Below are 22331 nucleotides of genomic sequence, written 5' to 3'. Positions count from 1 at the left end.
AGGGGAGCGGAGCCGGCATGCGGGCGCGCAGCAAACGGCGGGGGCGCGCGGCCTGAGCGCGAGGGCGCGGTGAGCACGTGCCCGAACAGGGCGGGCACCGATCGCGAGCTTGGAGGCCCAAGAACCTGGGGGCAGAGGGATGTTGAGAGGAAAGGCCGGGAAAAGCAGCGTAGGCTATTGGCAGGATGGAAAGCAACAATCCTTTGCATAGGACTCAGAGGTGGAATCTGATGTGGTTGGAGAAGCTGAAGGTCAACGGTGCAGACAGAGGAGCAACAAATGGAGACAGGAGTTCAAGCCTGGTTGGACTTCCCTGATGGCTCAGATGGTAAAGCGTCTGTCTCAATGCGGAAGACCTGGGTTTGATCCCTGGGTAGGGAAGATTCCCTGGAGAAGGAAATGGCAACCCACTCTAGTACTCTTGCCTAGAAAATCCTATGGATGGAGGAGCCTGGTGCAGGCTACTGTCCATGGGGTCCCAAAGAGTCGGACACGACTGAGCGACTTCACTTTCACTTTAGGAGGTCTTGGAGAAGCATCTTCTTGTTTAGGAGTTAAAATCTTGGGAGATTCAGACTAGGTAGATGGACAGATAATCTTTTACATGCTTTTAATTAAATGATATACATATGTGTTATATATATGTACATATATGTATACACACACAAAAATAATAATAGGATACATGTAGTTTTGAAATGATGATAAAGTTACTACCCATGAATGCACCATCCAGGGTTTCCCAGCTGGCACCAGTGGTTAAAGAATCTGCCTGCCAATCCAGGAGATGCAAAAGACACGGGTTCAGTCCCTGGATTGGGAAGATCCCCTGGAGTAGGAAATGGCAACCTTCTCCAGTATTCTTGCCTGGAAAATTCCACGGACAGAGGAGCCTGGTGGGCTACAGTCCACGGGGCTGCAGAGAGTCAGACACTGCTGAGCCACTAAGCAGCAGCCACAATACATCACCGTTGGTAAGAACGCTGCAACACAGCAATACCTAGCACAGATGCTCCTCCTGCCTGTATGATCTTCCCTTATCCTGTCTCCTGGCCTTCTCTTCACCCCCTGCCCCCCGCCCCAGAGGTTACCTCTCTCCTGTCTATCATGCTTTTGTTTTATAAAACATTGTTTAAATCTCTTCTTTGATTTCCTAACACGCTGTTTCATTTTGCTTATTTGAAGATCATAGTGCAATTTAATCACGCTGTATCATCTGCACTCTGCTTCTTTTAAAGTTGTCTCTATAATGCATTCACATTGCTATACAAATCTGTAATTTGCTTCCCTTGATGAAAAATATTCCATTATGTGACTAGACCACAATTTATTGATCTGATGATGGAACTACTTGGGGTTTTTAATTTCTATTTGGATTTAGAAAAATATTGAAAACAACCCAAACTGTGTCCTGGTGTATGCATGCAAGAGAATCTACAGGATTTAATAGCTAGCAAGATATGAAAATATTCAACTTTACAGTAGAACACTAAAACATCTTCCCAATTGGTGGTACCAGTTTCACTTCCACCAGCAGTGGGTAAGAATTCTTGTTGATTTACATCTTTGCCAACAACTTCCCTGGTGGCTCAGACGGTAAAGCGTCTGTCTACAATGCGGGACACCCGGGTTCAATCCCTGGGTTGGGAAGATCCCCTGGAGAAGGAAATGGCAATCCACTCCAGTACTATTGCCTGGAAAATTCCATGGACAGAGGAGCCTGGTAGGCTACAGTCCATGGGGTCGCAAAGAGTCGGACTCGACTGAGCGACTTCACTTTCACTTTAAGTACTATCTTAATTTTTCCAGGTGAGCAGATATAAAATAGTATTTCACTGAAGTTTTCATTTGCACATAACTGATCACTAATAGGGCTTCCCTGGTGGCTCAGACAGTAAAGCATCCGCCTGCAATGCAGGAGACCTGGGTTTGATCCCTGGGTTGGGAAGATCTCCTGGAAAAGGGAATGGCAACCCATTCCTGTGTTCTTGCCTGGGGAATCCCATGGACAGAGGAGCCTAGCAGGCTATAATCCTATGCTGTGTGTAGTCACCCAGTCATGTCTGACTCCTTATGACCCCGTGGACCGTAGACTGCCAGACTCCTCTGTCCATGGACATTCTCTAGGAAAGAATACTGGAGTGGATTGCCATGCCCTCCTCCAGAGGATCTTCCCAACCTAGGGATCGATCAAGATCTTTACATATATTTATTAGCCATTTAGACTTTCTCTTTTAAATGTGCCTGTTCGTGTCTTCTGCCCATTTGCCTTTGGAGTTGTGCTCTTACTAATTTGTAGGTATTGTTTATATATTCTCGATATTCATCTTTAGCTAGTCATATTTGTTTGCACACATTTTCTTCCAGTTCCTGGCTTGTCTTTTCACTCTCTTTATGAAATCTTTTGAAGAGAAATTATGGACTTTAAGGAAGCAGAATTTACCAATTCTTTCTTTTGAGGCCAGCTCCCTATGTCTTTTCATGAAGTCTTACTTTGCCCTGAATTCAGGAAAATATTTTTCTACATCTTTTTTGTAAAAGTTTTAAAACGTTCTTTTTCATTCTGTCAATCTGGAATTGATTTTTGTGTGCATGTGAGGCAGAGATCCAATGTGTGTTTCCCTCATATGAATAATCGTTTATCTCAGCATCACTTACTGGTAGTTTCTCCCTTCCCTCCCACCCCACCCCCAAGCCCCACCCTCATGATGAGCAAGGCCACCTCTGTCACACGTCAGGTTTTCGTGAATGAGCAGGAATATTGTTGGCTCTTATTCTACTCCACAGGCAAATGTGTTTGTCTTTGTGCTACTACTGTTAAGGGAAACACACTGACTGAAACCTCCCACCCTGGCCAGCTGCTGCTAAGTCACTTCGGTCGTGTCCAACTCTGTGCGACCCCATAGACGGCAGCCCACCAGGCTCCCCCGTCCCTGGGATTCTCCAGGCAAGAGTACTGGAATGGGTTGCCATTGCCTTCTGCATAGTGAACATTTGTGTGAGTTATTTTATGACAGGAGGTCCTGGCAAGGAACACAGAACTAACAACCCATCACCAATGGGAGGAATCTGGGAAAGGTCAAAAGAAGACACCATGTGTCCTGCCACCTCCCAGAGTCCCTCTCACTGGCATCCATCTTGGCTAAGCAATGCCTGTGCCACCAGGAAGGACCCTGAGTCAGAGTGACTGGCCAGAGAAAACCCGGAAACGAATCCCATCACCATAAAGTTGGAAACTGTAAGCCACATGGCAGAGCAGTTCTCCTGGGTTCCCTTACCCTACCTCTCTGCCTGGGAGCCCCTTCCCAATAAAGCTTCTTGCTTTGTCAGTATGTGTGTCTCCTTGGACAATTCATTTCTGAGTGTTAAACAAGAGCCCACTCACTCTTAGACCCTGGAAGGGATTCAACGATCTCATCATATGATCTTAATTACTGCACCTTTATGATAAATCTTAACATATGGATATCTTCAGATTCCCCTTATTCTTCCTCAGGAGTTTCTTGACTATTCTTGAGCTTTTGCCCTTCCATAAATATTTCAGAATCAGCTTGTCAGGTTGCTCAAAAGAGTGTGTCATCACTTTGATTGACATTACATTGAATCCATAAATCAATTTGGCAATTTTGAGATCTTTAAAAACTTGAGTCTTCCAATCTATTACATATTGTATCTCTTTTTGTTAGTACCTCTTTAATGTCTTTCAATGAAGTTTTATACTATTCTTCATACAGATCTGATCTTAGGTGTGTATTACATTTTTTTCTCTATTCATTTGAAAGTTTACACTCTATTCTTTTATTTATTGACCTCAAAATTTTAACATTTATGCTTAAAGGTTTAAAGTAATATCCTAAACACCCCTCTGAAGCAATGTGAGAATCTTGGGACACTTTCACTCCAATCTTACCCTTCCATGCTATTTTAGTTCTGCCCTTTTTTAAAACCCCCAATTCACATTATTAATGTTACCATTATTACATTATATATATATATATATATATATGCTTAGATTTGCCTATACATTTGCCACTCCATTTGTTTATCATTCCTTCTCGCATTGCAAACCTTCCCTCTGAAGTCATCTTTCTTCTTCCTAAAATATAGCCTATACATTTATATATAGTTCCTATAGGAAACATCTGTGAGTGATTAACTCCTGGCTTGCTCCAGACGCTTGCTCCTTGGAACAAAAGCTATGACCAACCTAGACAGCATATTAAAAAGCAGAGACATTACTTTGCCAACAAAGGTCTGTTCAGTCAAAGCTGTGGTTTTTCCAGTAGTCATATATGGATGTGAGAGTTGGACCATTAAGAAGGCTGAGCACTGAAGAATTGATGATTTTGAACTGTGGTGCTGGAAAAGACTCTTGAGGGTCCCTTGGACTGCAAGCAGATCAAACCAGTCAATCCTATAGGAAATCAGTCCTGAATATTCATTGGAAGGACTGATGCTGAAGCTGAAACTCCAATACTTTGGCCACCTGATGCGAAGAACTGACTCATTGGAAAAGACCCTGATGCTGGGAAAGATTGAAGGCAGGAGGAGAAGGGGATGGCAGAGGATGAGATAGTTGGATTGCATCATCGACTCCATGGACATGAGTTTGAGCAAGCTCCGGGAGTTGGTGATGGACAGGGAGGCCTGGCGTGCTGCAGTCCATGGGGTCACAGAGAGTCAGACACGACTAAGTGACTGAACTGAACTGAACTCTTGGTTCTCATGGTGCCCAGATGAGGACCTCAGAGGTTCCTGGGGCATCATATGGAGAAGCAAGAGCCACAGGGCTGTTCAGGCAGCCAGGCGGGTTTGGAGGTCTGCAGGAGGACAGGCTCCTGCCTCTGAAAGGGCCCAAGGGGAGACCCCAGTGCCTCTCTGAGGGGCTCCTCCTTGACAGAGAGTGCTGGAGTAAAAGAACTTTGTCTGTTCTATTTCTACACTATTTCTACTGAGGTCCCCAGCACTAGAACTGCTCAGAGCTGGGAGTGCCTCGTGGGCCCCCATGGCTCTGCTCCCCCACCCCCACATTCCCCAGCCGGAGGCGTTTCCACCTCCCCTCCCATTCAGGGCACTGCGGTGGGAAGGTGCCCACAGGAGCAGACTGTGCTTCTGCTCCTCCAGGCCATTAAGCTTTGCATCTCTTCCCTAGAAAATAGGATAGGAGAGCAAAAGCTATGCACTGATTGAGTTGTGGTTTGGGATTTTTGGATTCTTTGTTTGGTTGGTTCAGTAAGATACACATCAAAATATTAATAACAAGAAATGTCATGTTAGCCTACTGAGCCTATGAGTGTTGCTTGTCCTTTTCCCAATTTTATGATATTTCTATCCATCTCTTTGGGGGTGGGGGGAAGAGAAATAAAAACAGCTGGCTTTGTCCTATGGGTTCTCCCCTCCAAGTATATGTCTTCTCTCTCCAGTTAGACTGGGGGCACCCTGAGAGCAAGATTGATTGCTGATCCCTTTAATGAATGCAGCATCCAGTTATTAAAAAAATTGCTACAGTCACTAAAACTCACTTACAGGGCAGCATAGCCACCAAAAAAATTGAAACTGTTTACTCAAGAGTATATGAACCTGCTTTCAGACAATAGCACCTTCATTCCTTCAAACACACTAATTGAACATCCCCTGTGTTCAGGCTCCACCTAAACTGATTCTTATACCCCCACCTCCTCCAAAATGATCTTGGCTAGAATTAACCAGCTTGCCACCCCCTCCAGATTATACCTCAGTCTTCCCTGTTTTTCCAGAATTTTCCCAATCATTTGATTCAAGATGTTGGAGTCCCTTTGGGGAGTCGTTTTTCCTTGTCTCCCTTATCCAGCCAGCTGTCAGGTTCTGCCAATTCTTCTTGCCTTGTCAATTCTTCTATCCTGCCACTATGTTTTAGGATGATGCAAAACTGGTTCTGAGAGAAAACAGATCCATGAGCATTTTCAGTGACCTAGAAGGGAATCAGATAGAAGAAAGGGATGGAGACAAGACTGAAGTAGGTTAATCTATGCAGTAGTCCCTCCCTAGGCCCAGAGAGGTATACCTATTCAGGAGCAGTGAAAGAGGCTGCTAGATCAAAGAATGGGGTAAAGTGGGGCACCTTGAGATCCCTGAGCATGGATTATGTTTCCCAAACTATTAATTGGTAACTGACAAATATTGATTTTTTAAAAAATGCCTCAGTTACAATCTGTAGCTAGTTAGAAGAGTATGTGGGCTATTTTGCAGTTGGGCCATGATTCCACTCCTGCTAAGGGAGAGACAGAGAAGAAGGCAGAGACAGGACAGGAGTTATAAATCATCACCTCTCACAGTCACCCAGTCTATATTTTAAGCATTTTCCCTGTATCAGGCATTTGCTTGGTACTCAGGTTGTAAGAATAAATCTGCCCTCTTGGAACTTACAGGTGAGGAGTAGGGGGAATAAGAGACAGACATTAAACAATTCTTCAATACATAATGACAAGCTATGATAAATGCTCTGAGGAAAAGGTACAGGGTGGAGGGTATGGGGGTGGGGTGGGAGAGTGCCAGTCTGTGGCAGGGGAATCCCACCTGCCAGCGTCAGGTCACCCTCAGCCCTTTCCTGAACCTCTCCCACAAGTGCCCCCTCACTCTGGCTCAGGAAGAGAAATTTACTCCACTGCCCCATCCCACCCCTGGACAGACTAACTAAGACCTTCTCTTACTCTGGAGTCTCTCAGATCAGATCCAGCAAATCTGGATGTGTACTTTAAACCAACCAGGTCCCCATCTGCCACCAGCTGTCAAAAGCTGGAGTCATTGAAAAAGAGAAATGACATGCACCATCCCCCTTTCTTCAGCTGTCTCCCCCCTGCAGGCCCTCAGCAGCCTCCACTTATGACTGTTACAAAGAGAAACAGTTATAAACACCTGAGGTTTCAGAACCACTCTCCTGTTATGGGCTGAATTGTGTCCGCCACCCCCAAATCATCTGTTGAGTCCTGACCCCAAGTATGGCTTCCCTGGTGGCTCAGTGATAAAGAATCTGTCTACCAATGCAGGAGATGCAGCTTCAGTCCTGGGTTGGGAAGATCCCCTGGAGAAGGAAATGGCATCTCAATGGAAATCCCATGAACAGAGGAGCCCAGCAAGCTACAGTCCATGGGGTCACCAAGAGCCAGGCACAACTTAGCGACTAAACAACAAAACCACAGTATGTAGAATGTGAGGTGCGCTGTGTTTGGAGATAAGGCCTTTGGAAGGAAAAGGAAGGTAAAATGAGATCAAGTGGGTGGACCCTAATCCAATATGACTGGTCTCCCTACAAGAAAAGATGAGGGTGCAAACCAAGGAGAAAAACAACCCTGCGGACAGCTTGATCTGGGCCTCTAGCCTCCAGAACCGTGAGAAAATAAACACCTGTTGTTGCAGCCACCCAGCCCACAGTGTTTTCGTATGCTGCCCCTAGCTCCTCAATTCAGGGAGGAGGCTGGACAGGGTGTGGGCGCCGCCCTCGGGTGCAGGGCTCCCCATCCCTGCCCAGCTGGTTTCTCTACCTTTGTTTTTTTCCCCCCTGCTGTGTATATAGATTATTCTTCCTGAACACACCTCAGATCCAATTTCCCCACACAGAACCTTCAGCCACCCAGCTCCCCCTACCCAGCAGGGTCTGAGCAAACAGCCTGGTTCTGTACCTGGAGCCCTGTGGATTAGGATCTAAGTCAGTGTTTCTCAAACATTAAAATGTTGATTCCTGGGCTCTTTCACCCCAATATCTCTGGGGTGGGGCTCAAAAATTTATATGTCTAGATCTTCCAGACCCAGGGATTGAACCTGAGTCTCCTGCCTTGCAAGCAGATTCTTTGCCATCTGAGCCACCAGGGAAGCCCAATAAGTTCCCAGGAGGTACTGATGCAGCCTCTTTCCCCGGGAACCCCCAAGGACTCACCCATCAGAGCAGCTGCTTCCTTTCCCCTCCCCACCCCGGGCCCTTGAGCCTTTGCCCAGCTTTGTCCTGCCAGGAATTCTCTGCTGCCAAGTGGACACGGTGGTCAGATCCTGGGGCTTCCCAACTCAGGATAAAGTTGAGAGGTTGTGCTGCTTTTTAAAGGAAAGGGCTTATTGGAATTTGAACCAGAACTGGAATGGTTTCAGTCCCAAGGATCATTTGCTGTTGTTGTTCAGTTGCTAAGTCGTGTTTGACTTCGCGACCCGGTGGACTGTAGCCCACCAGGCTCCTCTGTCCATGGGATTCTCCAGGCAAAAATACTGGAGTGGGTTGCTATTTCCTTCTCCACCAAAGGAGAATAGGGTAGCTTAAAAAAAAAAAACACAGAAATCTAGACCCACTCCCAGATACAGACCTCCCTTCAAGACAGGAGACACGCTACTGTGATCACCTTTTCTATATGTAAATGATCAAAAGGAGCCCCAGCGAGGGTAAGTGACTTGTCCTGGGAAACAGCACGTTATAGCACAGGCTGAGCAAGAACCCAGGTCTCCTTTGGTGTAGTTGTGTGCTCCCCTCTGCTCACCTGCCTTTTCCGAGCCAAAGAGGGTCTCCTCTCACCCTGTCTGTTCTTACCTCTCCCCATCCCACATACTTGTGACCCAGCTGGGCCCTGGCATTTCCAGCCATTGTGAAATGGAGCCTCAAAGGACTATAAAACTTGCCAAAAGGAGAAGAGTGGGGAAAGCGGCAGAAAAGGAGGGAGAGGTGGAAACCTTTTGTTGGGGGAGGGAAAGGGAAGCCCCCCATTGGTGTCCAGGAAGTTGGGGGCGGGGCTTCTCCTGGGACCTGCCCACATGTACCACCAACTCTGCCTCTGACCCCTGGAGGGCTCCGGCTGCCGCCCCGGAAACCAAAACCCCCTGCTGGCCTCAAAGGAGCCAGCTTCTGGCTTCCCTCTGCAACAGGCTGCGTGCTTCAGACCCTGAGGATTAGTTACTGCAAGCTTCGCACCCCTCGACCTGGACTTCTGCTGACACCCAGTCCAGCCGGTGGGGCTGGAGCTGGTGTGGGGCACTGGGGGTAGACAGCGGACCCTGCCTGGTGCAGGTGAGACTGACAGCTGGGAGAGCTGCCCCAGGCACCCCACGCCACCCCCATGGCACCTGGAGAGAAACTGGACCCGCTTCCTGACACTTTCATCCTGCAGCCGCCAGTCTTCCAGCCGGTGAGCAGCCGCTCAGGTCTGGAACCTCCTGGGTCTCAGGGCTCCCCCTTCCAGCTGGGCCCTGTCTCCCAGGTTGGCAGGGGGCTGAAGAGGCCTTGAGTCATGGACCCTGCTTCCCCAGCCCCTGCCCATGGCTCTTGGAAGGCCCTCCTGAGCTTAGAGTGACTGACAGCTCTTTCCCACTCGTCAATGAGCTCATGGGGTGATTGCATTTTAAAAACAGTAGAGCCTGAAGACAGTGCTGTCTCCTATTCCACAGTGGGTGGCTAAGAGGGCCTGGGCGGGGAGTGCGTAGTATCGCTGGGGGACCCTGATCACTGAGGAAGAACAGTCTCATCTCCAGCCTGGGAGTCGGGTCAGAACCTCCCAGTCAGACACAGGGTTGGGGTTTCCTGGACTCCTCCTTTGGCCCAGTGCCCTGCAGATTTCCTGAAGCCTGACAGTGCATTACAGAAGATCAAACTCCCAGGAGACCCACCCTCCCACTAATGAGCACTAATTATCACTTTCTCTTTACTTGGTCCTCTCCTCTCAGGAGAACAGCTTCAGCTCTGTTAATTACAGGCCAGGCCCAGAGCTTGGGAAGTGGGAGGGACTGACATGCTGAGCCCAGCTAAGCTGTGGGTGCTCTGATAGCTGGGGCCTCCTGATCCTCCCCAGGTGAGAGGGGCCCCTTGCTTTGCAAGCTGCAAGCTCCCACCTGGAGTGCAGAGCTGTCGGGTCTCAGCTCTTCTTGGCAGTTTGGGCTTCTGAAAGCTGCCGGGAGTTGGAGAACACTGGGTAAGGGCCCATCTTGTGACACTGCCCAGTGTGTACCTGGGCAAGTTCACGTTTATTCTGCAGACACCTCTTTAGAGCCCACTCTGTGCCAGGCCAGGCCCTGAGCCTGTAGAAGCTAAAGACAGGACTTTGGCTTTGAGGGGCTTGTGCCTTCCAGCCAGAGGGCTCCATCTAAGCCAGTCGGCCAAGGGCCAAACTAGCCACGGCAGCAGAGAGCACAGTGAGGGAAGGGATAATTCAGGCACCAAAATGGATGACGCTTGGAGAAGCAATCAGAGCCTGGGAAGTCAAGTCAGATTTCACAAGGTGGAGGGGGGGCTGAGGAAACAGTCCCAGAAAGGGCCAGAAGCGGTAAGAGTATGCGTCGTCTTTTAGGAATACCAGGGGGAAAGGTGAGCTGAGCAGGCAGACTGAGTCATTATCAGGCATCCAAGCCAGGATCTGTGCTCAGATCCCAACTTGTCCATCCCTCTGCCTCCCGGTTCCCAGGCTCTGGCCTATAAACAGTCCTCGGGGAGCCTGGACACTCACTGAAATGGAGCCCTGAAGGACACCCATTGGAGGCCAGGGTGGCAGCCAGGGGACTGTAAACCTCAGTGGGGTCACTACTGTGCCCTAGGAGCTGAGAGAGGGGCTGGGCTGGTGCTCCAAGGGGGCAATGGGGCTGGATCTGGCTTCCCCTGTGCTGTGTGGCCTGGGTGTTGTGAAGAAAGGAGAGTAGGCGAAAGAGAACATTTCAGAGAAAACTTATTTTTCCCCATCAAGACATTTTCTGTTTGGGGTGGGACAGTTATCTTGTTCCTCTTCCCTCCTCATCCCACCCCCAACACAGGGGTCCCTAGGCCCTTTCTCCAACCTGGTATGGATGAGTTTCTTCTTTGTTCAGGTGATTCCTTTTGTCACAACAATTTTTGGTGGCCTGCGAGCAGGCAAGATGGTCATGCTCCAGGGAGTGGTCCCTCTAAATGCACACAGGTAAGGGGAGTGCTCCATGGGGCTTCTTCTCTGCCTTCAGGGTCTCTGGGAGTCTCTGACCAGAGGTGCCCTTTGAGAGCCTCACCTCCCCCCAGGTTCCAGGTGGACTTCCAGTGCGGCTGCAGCCTGCACCCCCGGCCAGATATCGCCATCCACTTCAACCCTCGCTTCCACACCACCAAACCCCACGTCATCTGCAACTCCCTGTACCGTGGGCGCTGGCAAGTTGAGGCCCGGTGGCCCCACGTGGCCCTGCAGAGAGGGGCCAGCTTCCTCATCCTCTTTCTCTTTGGAAATGAGGAGATGAAGGTGAGCGGGAGGGGACACCAGGGCTTCCCAGGTGGTGTTCGTGGTAAAGAACCTGTCTGCCAATGCAGGAGATGCAAGAGACGATCCCTGGGTCGGGAAGATCCCCTGGAGGACATGGCGACCCACTCCAGTATTCTTGCCTGGAGAATGCCATAGACAGGGGACCCTGGAGGGCTACAGTCCATAGGGTCGCAAAGAGTCGGACACGAATGAAGCGACTTAGCACGCACGGGAGGGGACATCATGGGGTCTAGAACTTGTGTCCTTCTGCTTCCCTTTCCTTCAGCCGCTCTCCTTGTCACTGTGTTAAGGGGTATTTGGAGGGATGGAGCACAGAGTCCAGTACTCAGAGAACCAATGAGCTGCCATGCCTGGTTCCAAGCTGCCCTGGGCTCACCTGGCCCGGTACACATGGTGGTATTCAGCAGACGCCATGGTGCTGCTGCTGTCACAGGGGGCGTCTAGAGAGCACTGCAGATGCCGGGCGGGTGCTGTTCTCAGCTCACTGACTCCTCACAACAACCCATGAGGAAGGAACTGTCATTCTCCCCATCACACAGAAGAGTGGGGACGGAAGGGAGAGAGAAACCTGGCCTCAAGGCTTTCACTGCTGATGCGAACTCCTGCCAGAAGGATCTTCAGACTTCTCCAGGGCAGAGGGAGCTGGTGCCAGCCAGCACTGCAGGGAGGGACAGGGGTCCCAGAGCCCCTGAGGCCCCTCACCTGTGGATGGGGCAGGCGGAGGGCTGCTGCGGCTGCTGGAAGGTCAGCTGAAAGACTAAAGTGGGGCAATGTGGTGTGTCAGGGGCCAGGCGGGGCATTGAAGGTGCTCTGCCTGCCAGTTCCACAACCTTGGGGAGGCTACTTAAGTTCCCCCAAGCCTTGGGCACCTGTCTTTATTATTTTTTTATTTTATTTTTTAACTTTACAATATTGTATTGGTTTTGCCATATATCAACATGAATCCGCCACAGGTATACACATGTTCCCCATCCTGAACCCTCCTCCCTCCTTCCTCCCTGTACCATCCCTCTGGGTCGTCCCAGTGCACCAGCCCCAAGCCTGTCTTTAAAACATACTTGCATCCTAGAGTTGGTGTGAAGTTAAAAGAGGAAAATTCCAGTAAGAGACTCAATGGATGTCTGGCACGTCAGTGTGGTCTCAGCCTCGTCTGTCTCTCCAGGTGAGTGTAAATGGACAGCACTTCCTCCACTACCGCTACCGGCTCCCGCTGTCTCGGGTAGACACCCTGGGCATATTTGGCGACATCTCGGTGACAGCCGTTGGATTCCTGAACATCAACGTAAGTTCCTCTGGGGCCAAGGCCTGGGTGGCAGCAGTCTCTGACTTCCCCTGATGCCTGGACAAGCCTGGGACCCCCTTCCATCCCAGACAAGTCCTGACACCAATTATAGCCAAGGTGGAGGGCATCCATCCAGGTGTTGGACATGGCAGGGGTGAGGGAGGAGCTGACCACAGAAGAGGAGCCCAAGAGCCTGGGGCAGAAGTCTATCCTGGACGTGAAAGTGAAAGTCGCTCAGTTGTGTCTGACTGTTTGTGACCCCATGGACTGTAGTCTGCCAGGCTGTTCGGCCCATGGAATTCTCCAGGCAAGAAAACTGGAGTGGGAAACTGTTCCTTTATTAAGGGATCTTCCCAACCCAGGAATCAAACCCAGGTCTTGCACATTGCAGGCAGGTTCTTTACCATCTGAGCCACCAGGGAAACCCATGAATACTGGAATGGAGAGCCTATCCATTCTCCAGGGGATCTTCCTGACCCAGGAATCAAACCAGGGTCCCTTGCATTGCAGGCAGATTCTTTACCAACTGAGCTGCCAGCTGAGCTATCCTGGGTGTGGAGTCTGGTCAATGTGGAGCAGTGGCCAGAAAGCAAATGACTTGGAGTCTTGGAGCTGTGGGACCCAAACATAGCACTGGCTGTATCATTCCCAGCTGAGGAGCTAATTTAAAAGTGCAGATTTCTGGGACCACCACCAGAGATTCTGATTTAGTAAGTCAGAGGTAGGGCCCAGGAATCAGCATGATCAAATGCCAGGTTTGAGAAGCCCTGACAAGGCCTCTGGGGAGAGGAGGAGCTACCAAGGCCACAGCTGGCCTCTGCCCTCCTTCCCAGGCACAGCAGGGCAGACAGGAGGCAAATCAAAACTCTAGACTTGCAGTGGTCCTGAATCCTGCCTGTTGCTTTTTCTCTCTCCCAACAGCCATTTGTGGAGGGTGGCAGCGAGTATCCGGTTGGACACGTGAGTCTTGGGAGCTGGGTTAGCCTTCGCTGTCCCAGCCGTCCCAGCTGAGCCGGTACCCCTCCCTCTGACCCCAGTGGGACCTGCCACTCGCTGGACTGATGCTCACATTGCACAAGGCCCAGCTGCCCCCTCCCTCACTGTGCAGTCACCATGGTTACAGCTGGCCCTGCCTCAGTCCATGGGAGCCTGGATTTGCCTCTCCCTGGTGCCAGGGCCAGCTAGGGAGGACAGATGGGGTGGGCTGACTTCCTGGAGTGGGCAGGGCCCAGCCTTTCTACCAGATCCATCTCAGATGGAGCTTCAGCAACCCTGCAAGGTAGCAGGTTGGCTTGCAGGGCAGAAGGGAGATGAGACCCAGGGACTTGCCCAGAGTCACACAGTGAGTGAATGACAGACCCTGCATCCAGTTCTTCCTGATTATTCCGGAGCCGGTGTCCACCTGAATTCAAGAGGGCCCCACTGGAGGGCCAATCATTTTCCCGTATTATCTCTGAGAGAAGTAAACCCCCAGTATCCCCAACTTTTAAGGATCCCTTTCGTTGAGCGAGCACCACGTGGCCTCCATGTCCCCTCTTTCTTTCCTTGACAGCCCTTCCTGCTGAGGAGCCCGGGGCTGGTGAGTGACCTCTGCTCCTGCGTCTGGTGGAGGGACAGTCCCTCACCTGCTCTATCAGGGCTGGGAGGGCGCCCCACCTGGTGGGAAATGGCCCCCAGCACCAGGATTTGCCCTTGAATTGCAAGTTGTGGGTGAACGGGCAACTTCAGGCTGAAGCTCCAGCTTCATTTTACCTATTCTCCATTTATTCTGCACACAATTTTCTGATAGTCATCCCTGCTAGGCCAAGCACCAGGCTGTAGGGTGGAGGTACATATCAGTTCCACCTCTCCAGCTGCATACAGGCTGGTGAGGAGGCAGACCAAGGAATGAGCCATTACCATTTGGAGCACAGCATTAGGGGCTCACAGCACGGGGGGCAGGCGAAAAGAAGGGGAGGCCAGGGAGAGCAGAGTACAGGAGGCCGGCCTGCAGTAGGTGTATAATAACTAAGCAGAGCTGTTTCCTCCTGGCTGCAGAGCAGAGGCAGAGATTTACCTGCCTCAGGGCTCCCTGGCCCCTAAGGACAGTCCAGGAAGCAGCTCCTCCGGGCAGTAGCCCTCCCCAACCCCCTCTGTGAGATCCGCCTCACCCCCACCTCTCAGTCATCTCCTGTGTTCCTTCAGGAGGTGCCCTGCTTCCATGCCCTTCCCCGGGGTCTCTGGCCTGGACAGGTCATCATAGTGCGAGGACTGGTCTTACCGGAGCCAAAGGAGTAAGTATGCAGAGTTGGGGGTAGGGGTGGGGGACAGGACGCATCTCTGTGCCAGGCACAAGCTTTAGAAGCATCACCTCTTCAATCTCCAGCACTACTGTTTAGCCCCCACCTTCCAGGTGAGGAGACAGAGGAGCAGAGAGCAGAAGTAAGTTGCCCAAGGTCACAGAGCCTGTTAAAGTCTGACCTGGGGTTGGTTCCAGGGCTCAGGTGGCTTTGTGGCACCAGCAGCTCCAATTCCAGGAGTGTCTTCCCTGCCTGGACGTGTGGTCAGGCCAGCCAGCCTCTCACCGCAGGTCCCAGCTGCAGCCTCAGGAAAGGTCCTTTAAAGACACAGGCTGGGACTTCCATGGCAGCCCAGTGGTTAGGACTCTGCACTTCCAGTGAGGGGCCATAGGTTTGCTCTCTGGTCAGGAAACTAAGATTCCCTCACGCCTCTCAGCCAAAAAAAAAAAAAAAAAACTAGAGAATAAAAATGTACAACTTGAAAAATCGCAAACAGATGAGAGGAACTGATCTCCCACAGTGCCCTGGTTTAGGAAACACCGCCAGGAGACCCCAAAAAGGAGGCCCCGTGCAGGGAGGTGGGGACTTGGAGGAACTCTAGTCAAGAGGATACTGCCTGAGTTCTCCCATAGGGGGCGCTACTACTTTATTCCTCAAACCTGCAGGCTCCAGTTAAGACAAGTATCTTTCTTTTCTTTCTTTCTTTATCCTTCTTTTCTTTCCTTCTTCCTCATCATCCTTCCTTCTCTCCTTCTTTTCTTCTTTCTGGAACTGCACTGGATCTCATGACGTTCCTGGACCCGATTTCCTGGGTTTGACTTCTGTTGCATGGGTGCGTGCTAAGTCGCTTCAGTTGTGTCCGATTCTGTGTGACCTTACGGACTGTAGCCCGCCAGGCTTCTCTGTCCATGGAATTCTCCAAGCAATAATACTGGAGTGGGTCATCATTTCTTTCTCCAGGGGATCTTCCCAACCCAGGGATCAAACCCATATCTCTTATGTCTCCTGCATTGGCAGGTGGGTTCTTTACCACTAGCGCCACCTGGGAAGCCCTTGACTTCTGTTAAGGACACTTCAAATCTGAGCAGCTTCACAGCAGTGACCTTTCCTTTCTGTGCCTTAGTTTCCTTGTCTGTAAAAGGGGGTAAAAATAGTGCCAGCTTTAGGGATTATGCCAGGCATATAGCAAGCGGTCCACAAATGTGGTGGAGAAGCAGGGGACTAAGGAAAATGCCATGTATTTTCCCTGGCCTATCCCCTTCTGTTTTGTTCTTTTTTAAGTCACTGACCTGACTAAACCCTTGCCCTGCATGCGCTTGACCAGGTCTGTGAATTCTAGGCAGGCTTGCAGCACAGGCCTCGGCTGCATGGGCCTCAAAAACCAGGCACTACTGGGTTGGATTCCTGGTTTTGCCTTTTATAAACTGTGGTCTTGGGCAAGCCACTCCAACCCTCTGAGCCCTGAGTTCCCCCAGGGGAAAAAAAGGAGAAAGATAACCCCACCTGAACAGGGAAGATGAAAAAGTTTCCAGTGGACGAAAGAACCCCCACTCCTTCCCAAACTTGGAGACAGGAAGCCAGATCTTAGCTCAGAGTCACATGGTTATTAGCAGTTGACACACAGATCATTTTACTGCTCTCTCTCAAGGGCCATGATTCACGTGTCCTCAGAGGCCAGGCAGGTCACATAAACAGTGAGGCACCAGGTTGGGAATGTGGTGAAGTGGAAAGAATATTTCTATAGATCTTCTGATGCCAGATTTTCTGAATTTCTTTTTAAAAAAGAAGCCAAAATTTTCGAAAACTTTCTCAGTTTTTGAAAATGGTAATACTTTAAAGTTGAACAATACTGGGGATCAGCCAGAACATTTCTATAGGTTAGGTCAGCCCTGGGCCACCTCAAGGCTTAGAACAGCTGCTGCTGCTGCTGCTAAGTCGCTTCAGTCGTGTCCGACTCTGTGCAACCCCATAGACGGCAGCCCACTAGGCTCCCCCATCCCTGGGATTCTCCAGGCAAGAACACTGCAGTGGGTTGCCATTTCCTTCTCCAATGCATGAAAGTGAAAAGTGAAAGTGAAGTCGCTCAGTCGTTTCCGACTCTCAGTGACCCCGTGGACTGCAGCCTACCAGGCTCATCTGTCCATGGGGTTGTCCAGGCAAGAGTACTGGAGTGGGGTGCCATTGCCTTCTCCACTTAGCACAGCACCTGGTGTTTATTTAGCAAGCCCACAAGCACCTTCTCCCACCCATTCCTACAGTTTCACGCTCAGTCTGCGAGACGAGGCCGCCCACGTTCCAGTGACGCTCAGGGCGTCCTTTGCAGACAGAACTCTGGCCTGGGTCTCCCGCTGGGGCCGGAAGAAGCTGATCTTGGCCCCCTTCCTCTTCTACCCCCAGCGATTCTTTGAGGTGGGTCAGAATCCAGATCCCTGGTCCCTCTGGCATGGAGCACAGAGCTACACTCCCATCCAGGGGAGTGGGGGTACGTCCAGGAGTGGGGGCGCGGTTTGTGGAGCCAGTGCCACTAGAAGAGAGGAGATCAGTGGGGCTGATCTCACACCCTGAAACACCAATTTAATTAATCAAAGTGGGCCCTGGCCTCAGCATTATTAAAAAGCCCTGCTGCGATTCATGGGGTCGCAAAGAGTCGGACACGACTGAGCGACTGATCTGATCTGATCTGATCTGGTCTGAATGACTCCAATGTGCAGCTGAGGTTGAGACCACTTCTCCAGGGGAAGCAACCCCTGTTACAGATGGTGAAATGGAGGCCAAGTCCTGGGCAGATCCTTGTGGAAGGGCTGACGACAACCTGGGCCCCTCCATCATCCCGTCTTTTTCACCACTGGGTGCCCCATGGGTTTATTCCTTGTGTCCTTTGATGGAAGGAGAAGCCACTGGGTGGGGCATCAGGCAGGCAAGGGAGGGTCTTGCTGCAGGCAAGGGAAGCCTGCAGCACCCCATGCCCTTCTGTACCAGGTGCTGCTCCTGTGCCAAGAGGGAGGCCTGAAGCTGGCGCTCAACGGGCAGGGCGTGGGGGCCACCAGCCTGGGCCAGCAAGTCCTGGAGCAGCTACGGGAGCTGCGAATCAGTGGTAGCGTCCAGCTCTACTGTGTCCACTACTGAGGAGGGAGCCAGAGGGCCCAGCCAGAGAAGAGGACCTGCCTATACCAAGGGCCCCACCAGCTGATCCCACTCTCCTCCCCTTGTTAAAAATGTCCCCACGATGTCAGGCCTGGCTCACCTCCGGAACCAGGAGCCTGAGTCTGCAGATGCTTTGGGCCCCACAGCAGAAGGTGGGCACGAGAATGTGAAGGCTCCAGAAACTCTGCAGCTCCCTCTTCTGAGAGCCTGGGATTTGGCTCTGCCATCTTTCAAGGGCCTCTAAAAGGAGGTAGACACTCCAAATAAAGCCTAGCAAAGGTACTAATGAAGGTACCCCAAAATACAGCAGCTTTGAAAATTGACATGTTTATTTCCTTCTCACACAAACAGAAAATGGTTCAGGTCAGTGGGTAACTCTGCTCCCTGTGGACCTTCTGGCTCATCCCACCAACCCCAGAGAGTCAGCATCACCTGCATGGCTGAAGCATGGTCACCACTGTATCTAGGTTTCAACCACTGAGAAGGCAAATAGAGAATACGGACAAGGCCCACCTGATGTCGTAAGCCCAGGCCTGGGATTGGCACACGCTATTTGCACTCACATCTCATCAGCAAATACTCAGTCACATGACCACACTGTCTACAAGGGAGGCTGGAAATGTTCTCTGTGAGATGACCATGTGCCTGGTCACAGGTCCACAACTGTGATTCCTGGGATATTTGGTATTATTTGTATGATCTTATTTTGTGTTTTCTACTTACTGTTGCTATTTTGTCCTTATATTTTCAGCTTTCATACTTACTATTGGATTGATGAAATCTCCTTTATCACCCTCCCGTTTTTTTTCTTAAGCTAATTTGGAAGTTATGAATTCCATTTTATGGCAATGGCACCCCACTCCAGTACTCTTGCCCGGAAAATCCCATGGACGAAGGAGCCTGGTAGGCTGCAGTCCATGAGGTCACTAAGAGTCAGACACGACTGAGCGACTTCACTTTCACTTTTCACTTTTCACTTCATGCATTGGAGAAGGAAATGGCAACCCACTCCAGTGTTCTTGCCTGGAGAATCCCAGGGACAGGGGAGCCTGGTGGGCTGCCGTCTATGGGGTCGCACAGCATCAGACACGACTGAAGCGATTTAGCAGCAGCAGCAGCAGTGGTTATCCATACTTTTTATTTTATTTTTTAATTAACATATAACATTGACTTTTCAGGATGGGTAAAATTCTAGATTTGCGTGATGACCACCAATACAATCAGGATATATAACTCCATCATTCCAAAAAATTCCTTGGTGTTGCTTCTGTGTAATCATACCTTCTCCACCCCCTCCCTTAACCCCCAGCAACTCACTGATCTGCTCTCCATTACTGTATTTTGCATTTTGAGCATGTCCTATAAATGGAATCAGGTAGGATGTGAACCTTTGAAACTGGTTTGTTTCAATCAGCAGTACCTTTGGGTACTGATCTAAGTTGCTGTGTGGTAACACTTAGCCATTTCTATTTATTATTAACACTCAGTATGATTCTATTGTACCGTAATATATCTGTTGACCCAGTGAAGAACATGTGAGTGGTTTTCAGTTTTTGACAATTATGAATAGAGCTGCTAAAAACATTTGTATACAAGTCTTTGTATGAATGTAACTTTTCATTTCTCTTGGTTTAATACTTACCAGTGGGCTTGATGGATTATGTGGTAAATGCATGTTTAATTTTATAAGAAACTATCAAACTATTTTCCGGAGTTATTTCAGAGTAGCTTTGGCAATTTCACATTTCCACCAGCAATCTATTAAATTTCCAGTTGTTCTGCATGCTCATCAATACTTGTTATTGTCGGGATTTTTTTATGTTAGCCATTCTTGATGTATAGAGGTATCTCATTGTGGCATTAATTTGTATTTCCCTAGCAGCTAAAGATGTTGAGCATCTTTTCATGTGCTAATTTTCCATCTGTGTGTTCTCTCAGAAGTGCTGTCCCCTTCTCTATTTTATTGAATTTTGTAAAAACTGGGACTGTTTCTTTAAACTGTTCATGAAATTTTCTGGGGAAGCTGTCTAGACCTGGATATTTCCATTTGCAAGATTTTATAATTAAAAATTCAATTCCTTTAATAGGACATGGAAATAGACTGTGTATCTATTTTACCTTAGGTTGGTTTCATTAGTTTGTGTTTTTCAAGAAATTGGTCCATTTAATCTAGATTCCATATATATGCATGACTATGCAATATTTGTTTTGCTCTTTCTGACTACTTTACTCTGTATAACAGGTTCTAGGTTCATCCACCTCACTACAACTGACTCAAATTCATTCCTTTTTATGGCTGAGTAATATTCCATTGTACATATGTACCATATCTTCTTTATCCATTCATCTATCAATGAATATCTAGGTTGCTTCCATGTCCTGGCCATTATAAATAGTGCTGCAATGAACACTGGGGTACATGTGTCTTTTTGAATTGTGGTTTTCTCAGAGCATATGCCCAGTAGTGGGGTTGTTATGTCATATGGTAATTTTATTCCTAATTTGTTAAGGAATCTTCATACTGTTCTCCATAGTGGCTGTACCAATCTACATTTAATCTTAGTCATCAAATGTAATACATGCATAGAGTACATAATATGGTTTTCTTATCTTTTCAATGTCTGTGGGGTCTTTAGTGAAAACCCTTCTTTCATTTCTGATATTGGTAATTTGAATCTTTTTCCCTTTTTTTCTTTGTCAGTCTCACTAGAGTTTTACCAATTTAATTGGTATTTTCAGAAAAACAGCTTTGACCCTATTGATTTTCTCTACTGTTTTCTGTTTCCAACTTTATAAATTTCTGCCCTTATCTTTTTTATTTTCTTCTTTTTACTTGCTTTGGTTTATCTTGCTCTTTTTTCCTAATTTCTTCCGTTGAAAGCTCAGAGTACTGATTTTAAACTTTTCTTCTTTTCTACTATAAGCATGTAAGATAATACATTTTTTCTCAGCACTTTACCTATACCACACAAATGTTGATATTTTGTGTTTGCATTTTTTTTTTCATTTTAAAATATTTGCTGGGGTGGTCCTAAGATGGTGGAGGAATAGGACAGGGAGACCACTTTCTCCCCCACAAATTCATCAAAAGAACATTTGAATGATGAGAAAATTCCACAAAACAACTTCTGAATGCTGGCAGAGGACATTACGCACCCAGAAAAGCAGCCCATTTTCTTCGAAAGGAGGTAGGAAAAAATATAAAAGATAAAAAGAGACAAAAGAGGTAGGGAAGGAGCTCCATCCCGGGAAGGGAGTCTTAAAAAAGAGAGAAATTTCCAAACACCAGGAAACACTCTCACTGCAAAGTCTCTGTCAAGCCTTGGAAACACAGAGAGCAACATAACCCGGAGGAAGAATAAATAAATAATTAAAACCCACAGATTACATGCCCAACAGTAACTCCCCCAGCAGAGAAGCAGCACAGACACCTGCATTCACCAGTAGCAAGTGGGGGCTGGGCAGGGAAGCGCAGGCTGCATTGCTTAGAGTAAGGACCAGGCCTGAATGCTCTGAGGGCAATCTGAGGGAACTAACTTGGGATAGCAAACCAGACTGTGGGATAGCTACCACGTGAAAAGCCCTAACCTAAGACACCACCAGGCCCGCTCACAGAACAAAGGACTGACTAGAGCTACGCAAAAAGCCCTAACCTAAGACACCATCTAGCCCGCTCACAGAATAAAGGACTGAGCAGAGCTAGCCAGCAGCAGGCCGGCCCATCCCCCTCCGGAGACAGGCAGGCAAGGGCAGCCAGAGCCAGAAGAGGGCAATCGCGGCCCCAGAGAGGCATTATCTACCAAACTGCTAGCAGGCTTCATTGCTAACCAAGACCTCTTGGGATTCTGGACGGTCAACATCCACCTGAGAAGGTGCGCCGGTTGTACACCCAGAAAACCAAGCAGCAGGGACGGGGGAGGCGATAAGTCGCAGTGACCGTGCTTGCCAGACACCTGGTCACCTGAGCTGCTCGGACCTGGGAAGGGCACAAACTCAGGCCCAGCTGAGTCTGTGCCTCTGAGAACTACCCGAATACCTGAAGCTGAGTAGCTTAGACCTGGGAAGTGCATACAACCCAGGGCCAGCCTCAGACAGTTCCCAGCAGAGCAACATAGAGCCTGAGCAGCATAGACAGGGAAAGCACACACGCTGTGAGCAGAGGCAGGCCCAGTGTGCCCAAGACACTGCGAGCACTCTCCACGTATGCCGGTGTTATTTGTTTGCAGCGTCCCTCCCTCCCCACAGCACTACTGAACAAGTAAGCCTAAAAAATTGTCCACCATCACCCTCTTGGATCAGGGCAGAAATTAGACACTGCAGAGACCAGGAAACAGAAGCTGAAACAGAGGAAACCGCCCTGGAAGTGACAGGTGCAATAGATTAAAACCCTGCAGTTAGCGT

General features: G+C 49.3%; 1 protein-coding gene across 4 annotated transcripts; it reads left to right on the top strand.

The window, feature by feature from the left end:
• The first annotated feature begins 8820 nt into the window (after nucleotides 1-8820).
• Nucleotides 8821-20338, top strand: LGALS12 (galectin 12). 4 transcript variants are annotated; one of them, XM_086384519.1, is made up of 9 exons: nucleotides 8821-9140; nucleotides 10807-10895; nucleotides 10991-11204; nucleotides 12388-12507; nucleotides 13429-13467; nucleotides 14060-14086; nucleotides 14692-14780; nucleotides 17045-17195; nucleotides 17766-20338. In XM_086384519.1, the coding sequence occupies exons 1-9, from the start codon at nucleotides 9072-9074 to the stop codon at nucleotides 17910-17912; spliced, it is 945 nt and encodes a 314-aa protein (XP_086240645.1). In that variant the 5' UTR covers nucleotides 8821-9071; the 3' UTR covers nucleotides 17913-20338. The 4 variants fall into 4 exon arrangements, with proteins under 4 accessions (XP_086240645.1, XP_086240648.1, XP_086240646.1 ...); XM_086384520.1 differs by lacking the exon at nucleotides 14060-14086 and having other exon boundaries at nucleotides 8935-9140; nucleotides 17766-20019; XM_086384521.1 differs by lacking the exons at nucleotides 10807-10895; nucleotides 10991-11204 and having other exon boundaries at nucleotides 8935-9140.
• The last annotated feature ends 1993 nt before the right edge of the window (nucleotides 20339-22331 follow it).

The sequence above is a fragment of the Bos grunniens genome, chromosome 29 (genome assembly GCF_055505025.1).
Source record: "Bos grunniens cultivar Pamir isolate PY7600 chromosome 29, Bosgru_T2T1.0, whole genome shotgun sequence".
Classification (NCBI taxonomy): domain Eukaryota; kingdom Metazoa; phylum Chordata; class Mammalia; order Artiodactyla; family Bovidae; genus Bos; species Bos grunniens.
This window is presented reverse-complemented; position numbering and strand designations above follow the sequence as displayed.

Excerpts from the sequence above, each read along its gene's own strand:
- LGALS12 (XM_086384519.1), top strand. The coding sequence starts at position 9,072 with ATGGCACCTGGAGAGAAACTGGACCCGCTTCCTGACACTTTCATCCTG. Across the intron at positions 13,468-14,059 it reads GCGAGTATCCGGTTGGACAC|CCCTTCCTGCTGAGGAGCCC; the intron begins GTGAGTCTTGGG and ends TTTCCTTGACAG. Across the intron at positions 17,196-17,765 it reads ACCCCCAGCGATTCTTTGAG|GTGCTGCTCCTGTGCCAAGA; the intron begins GTGGGTCAGAAT and ends CTTCTGTACCAG.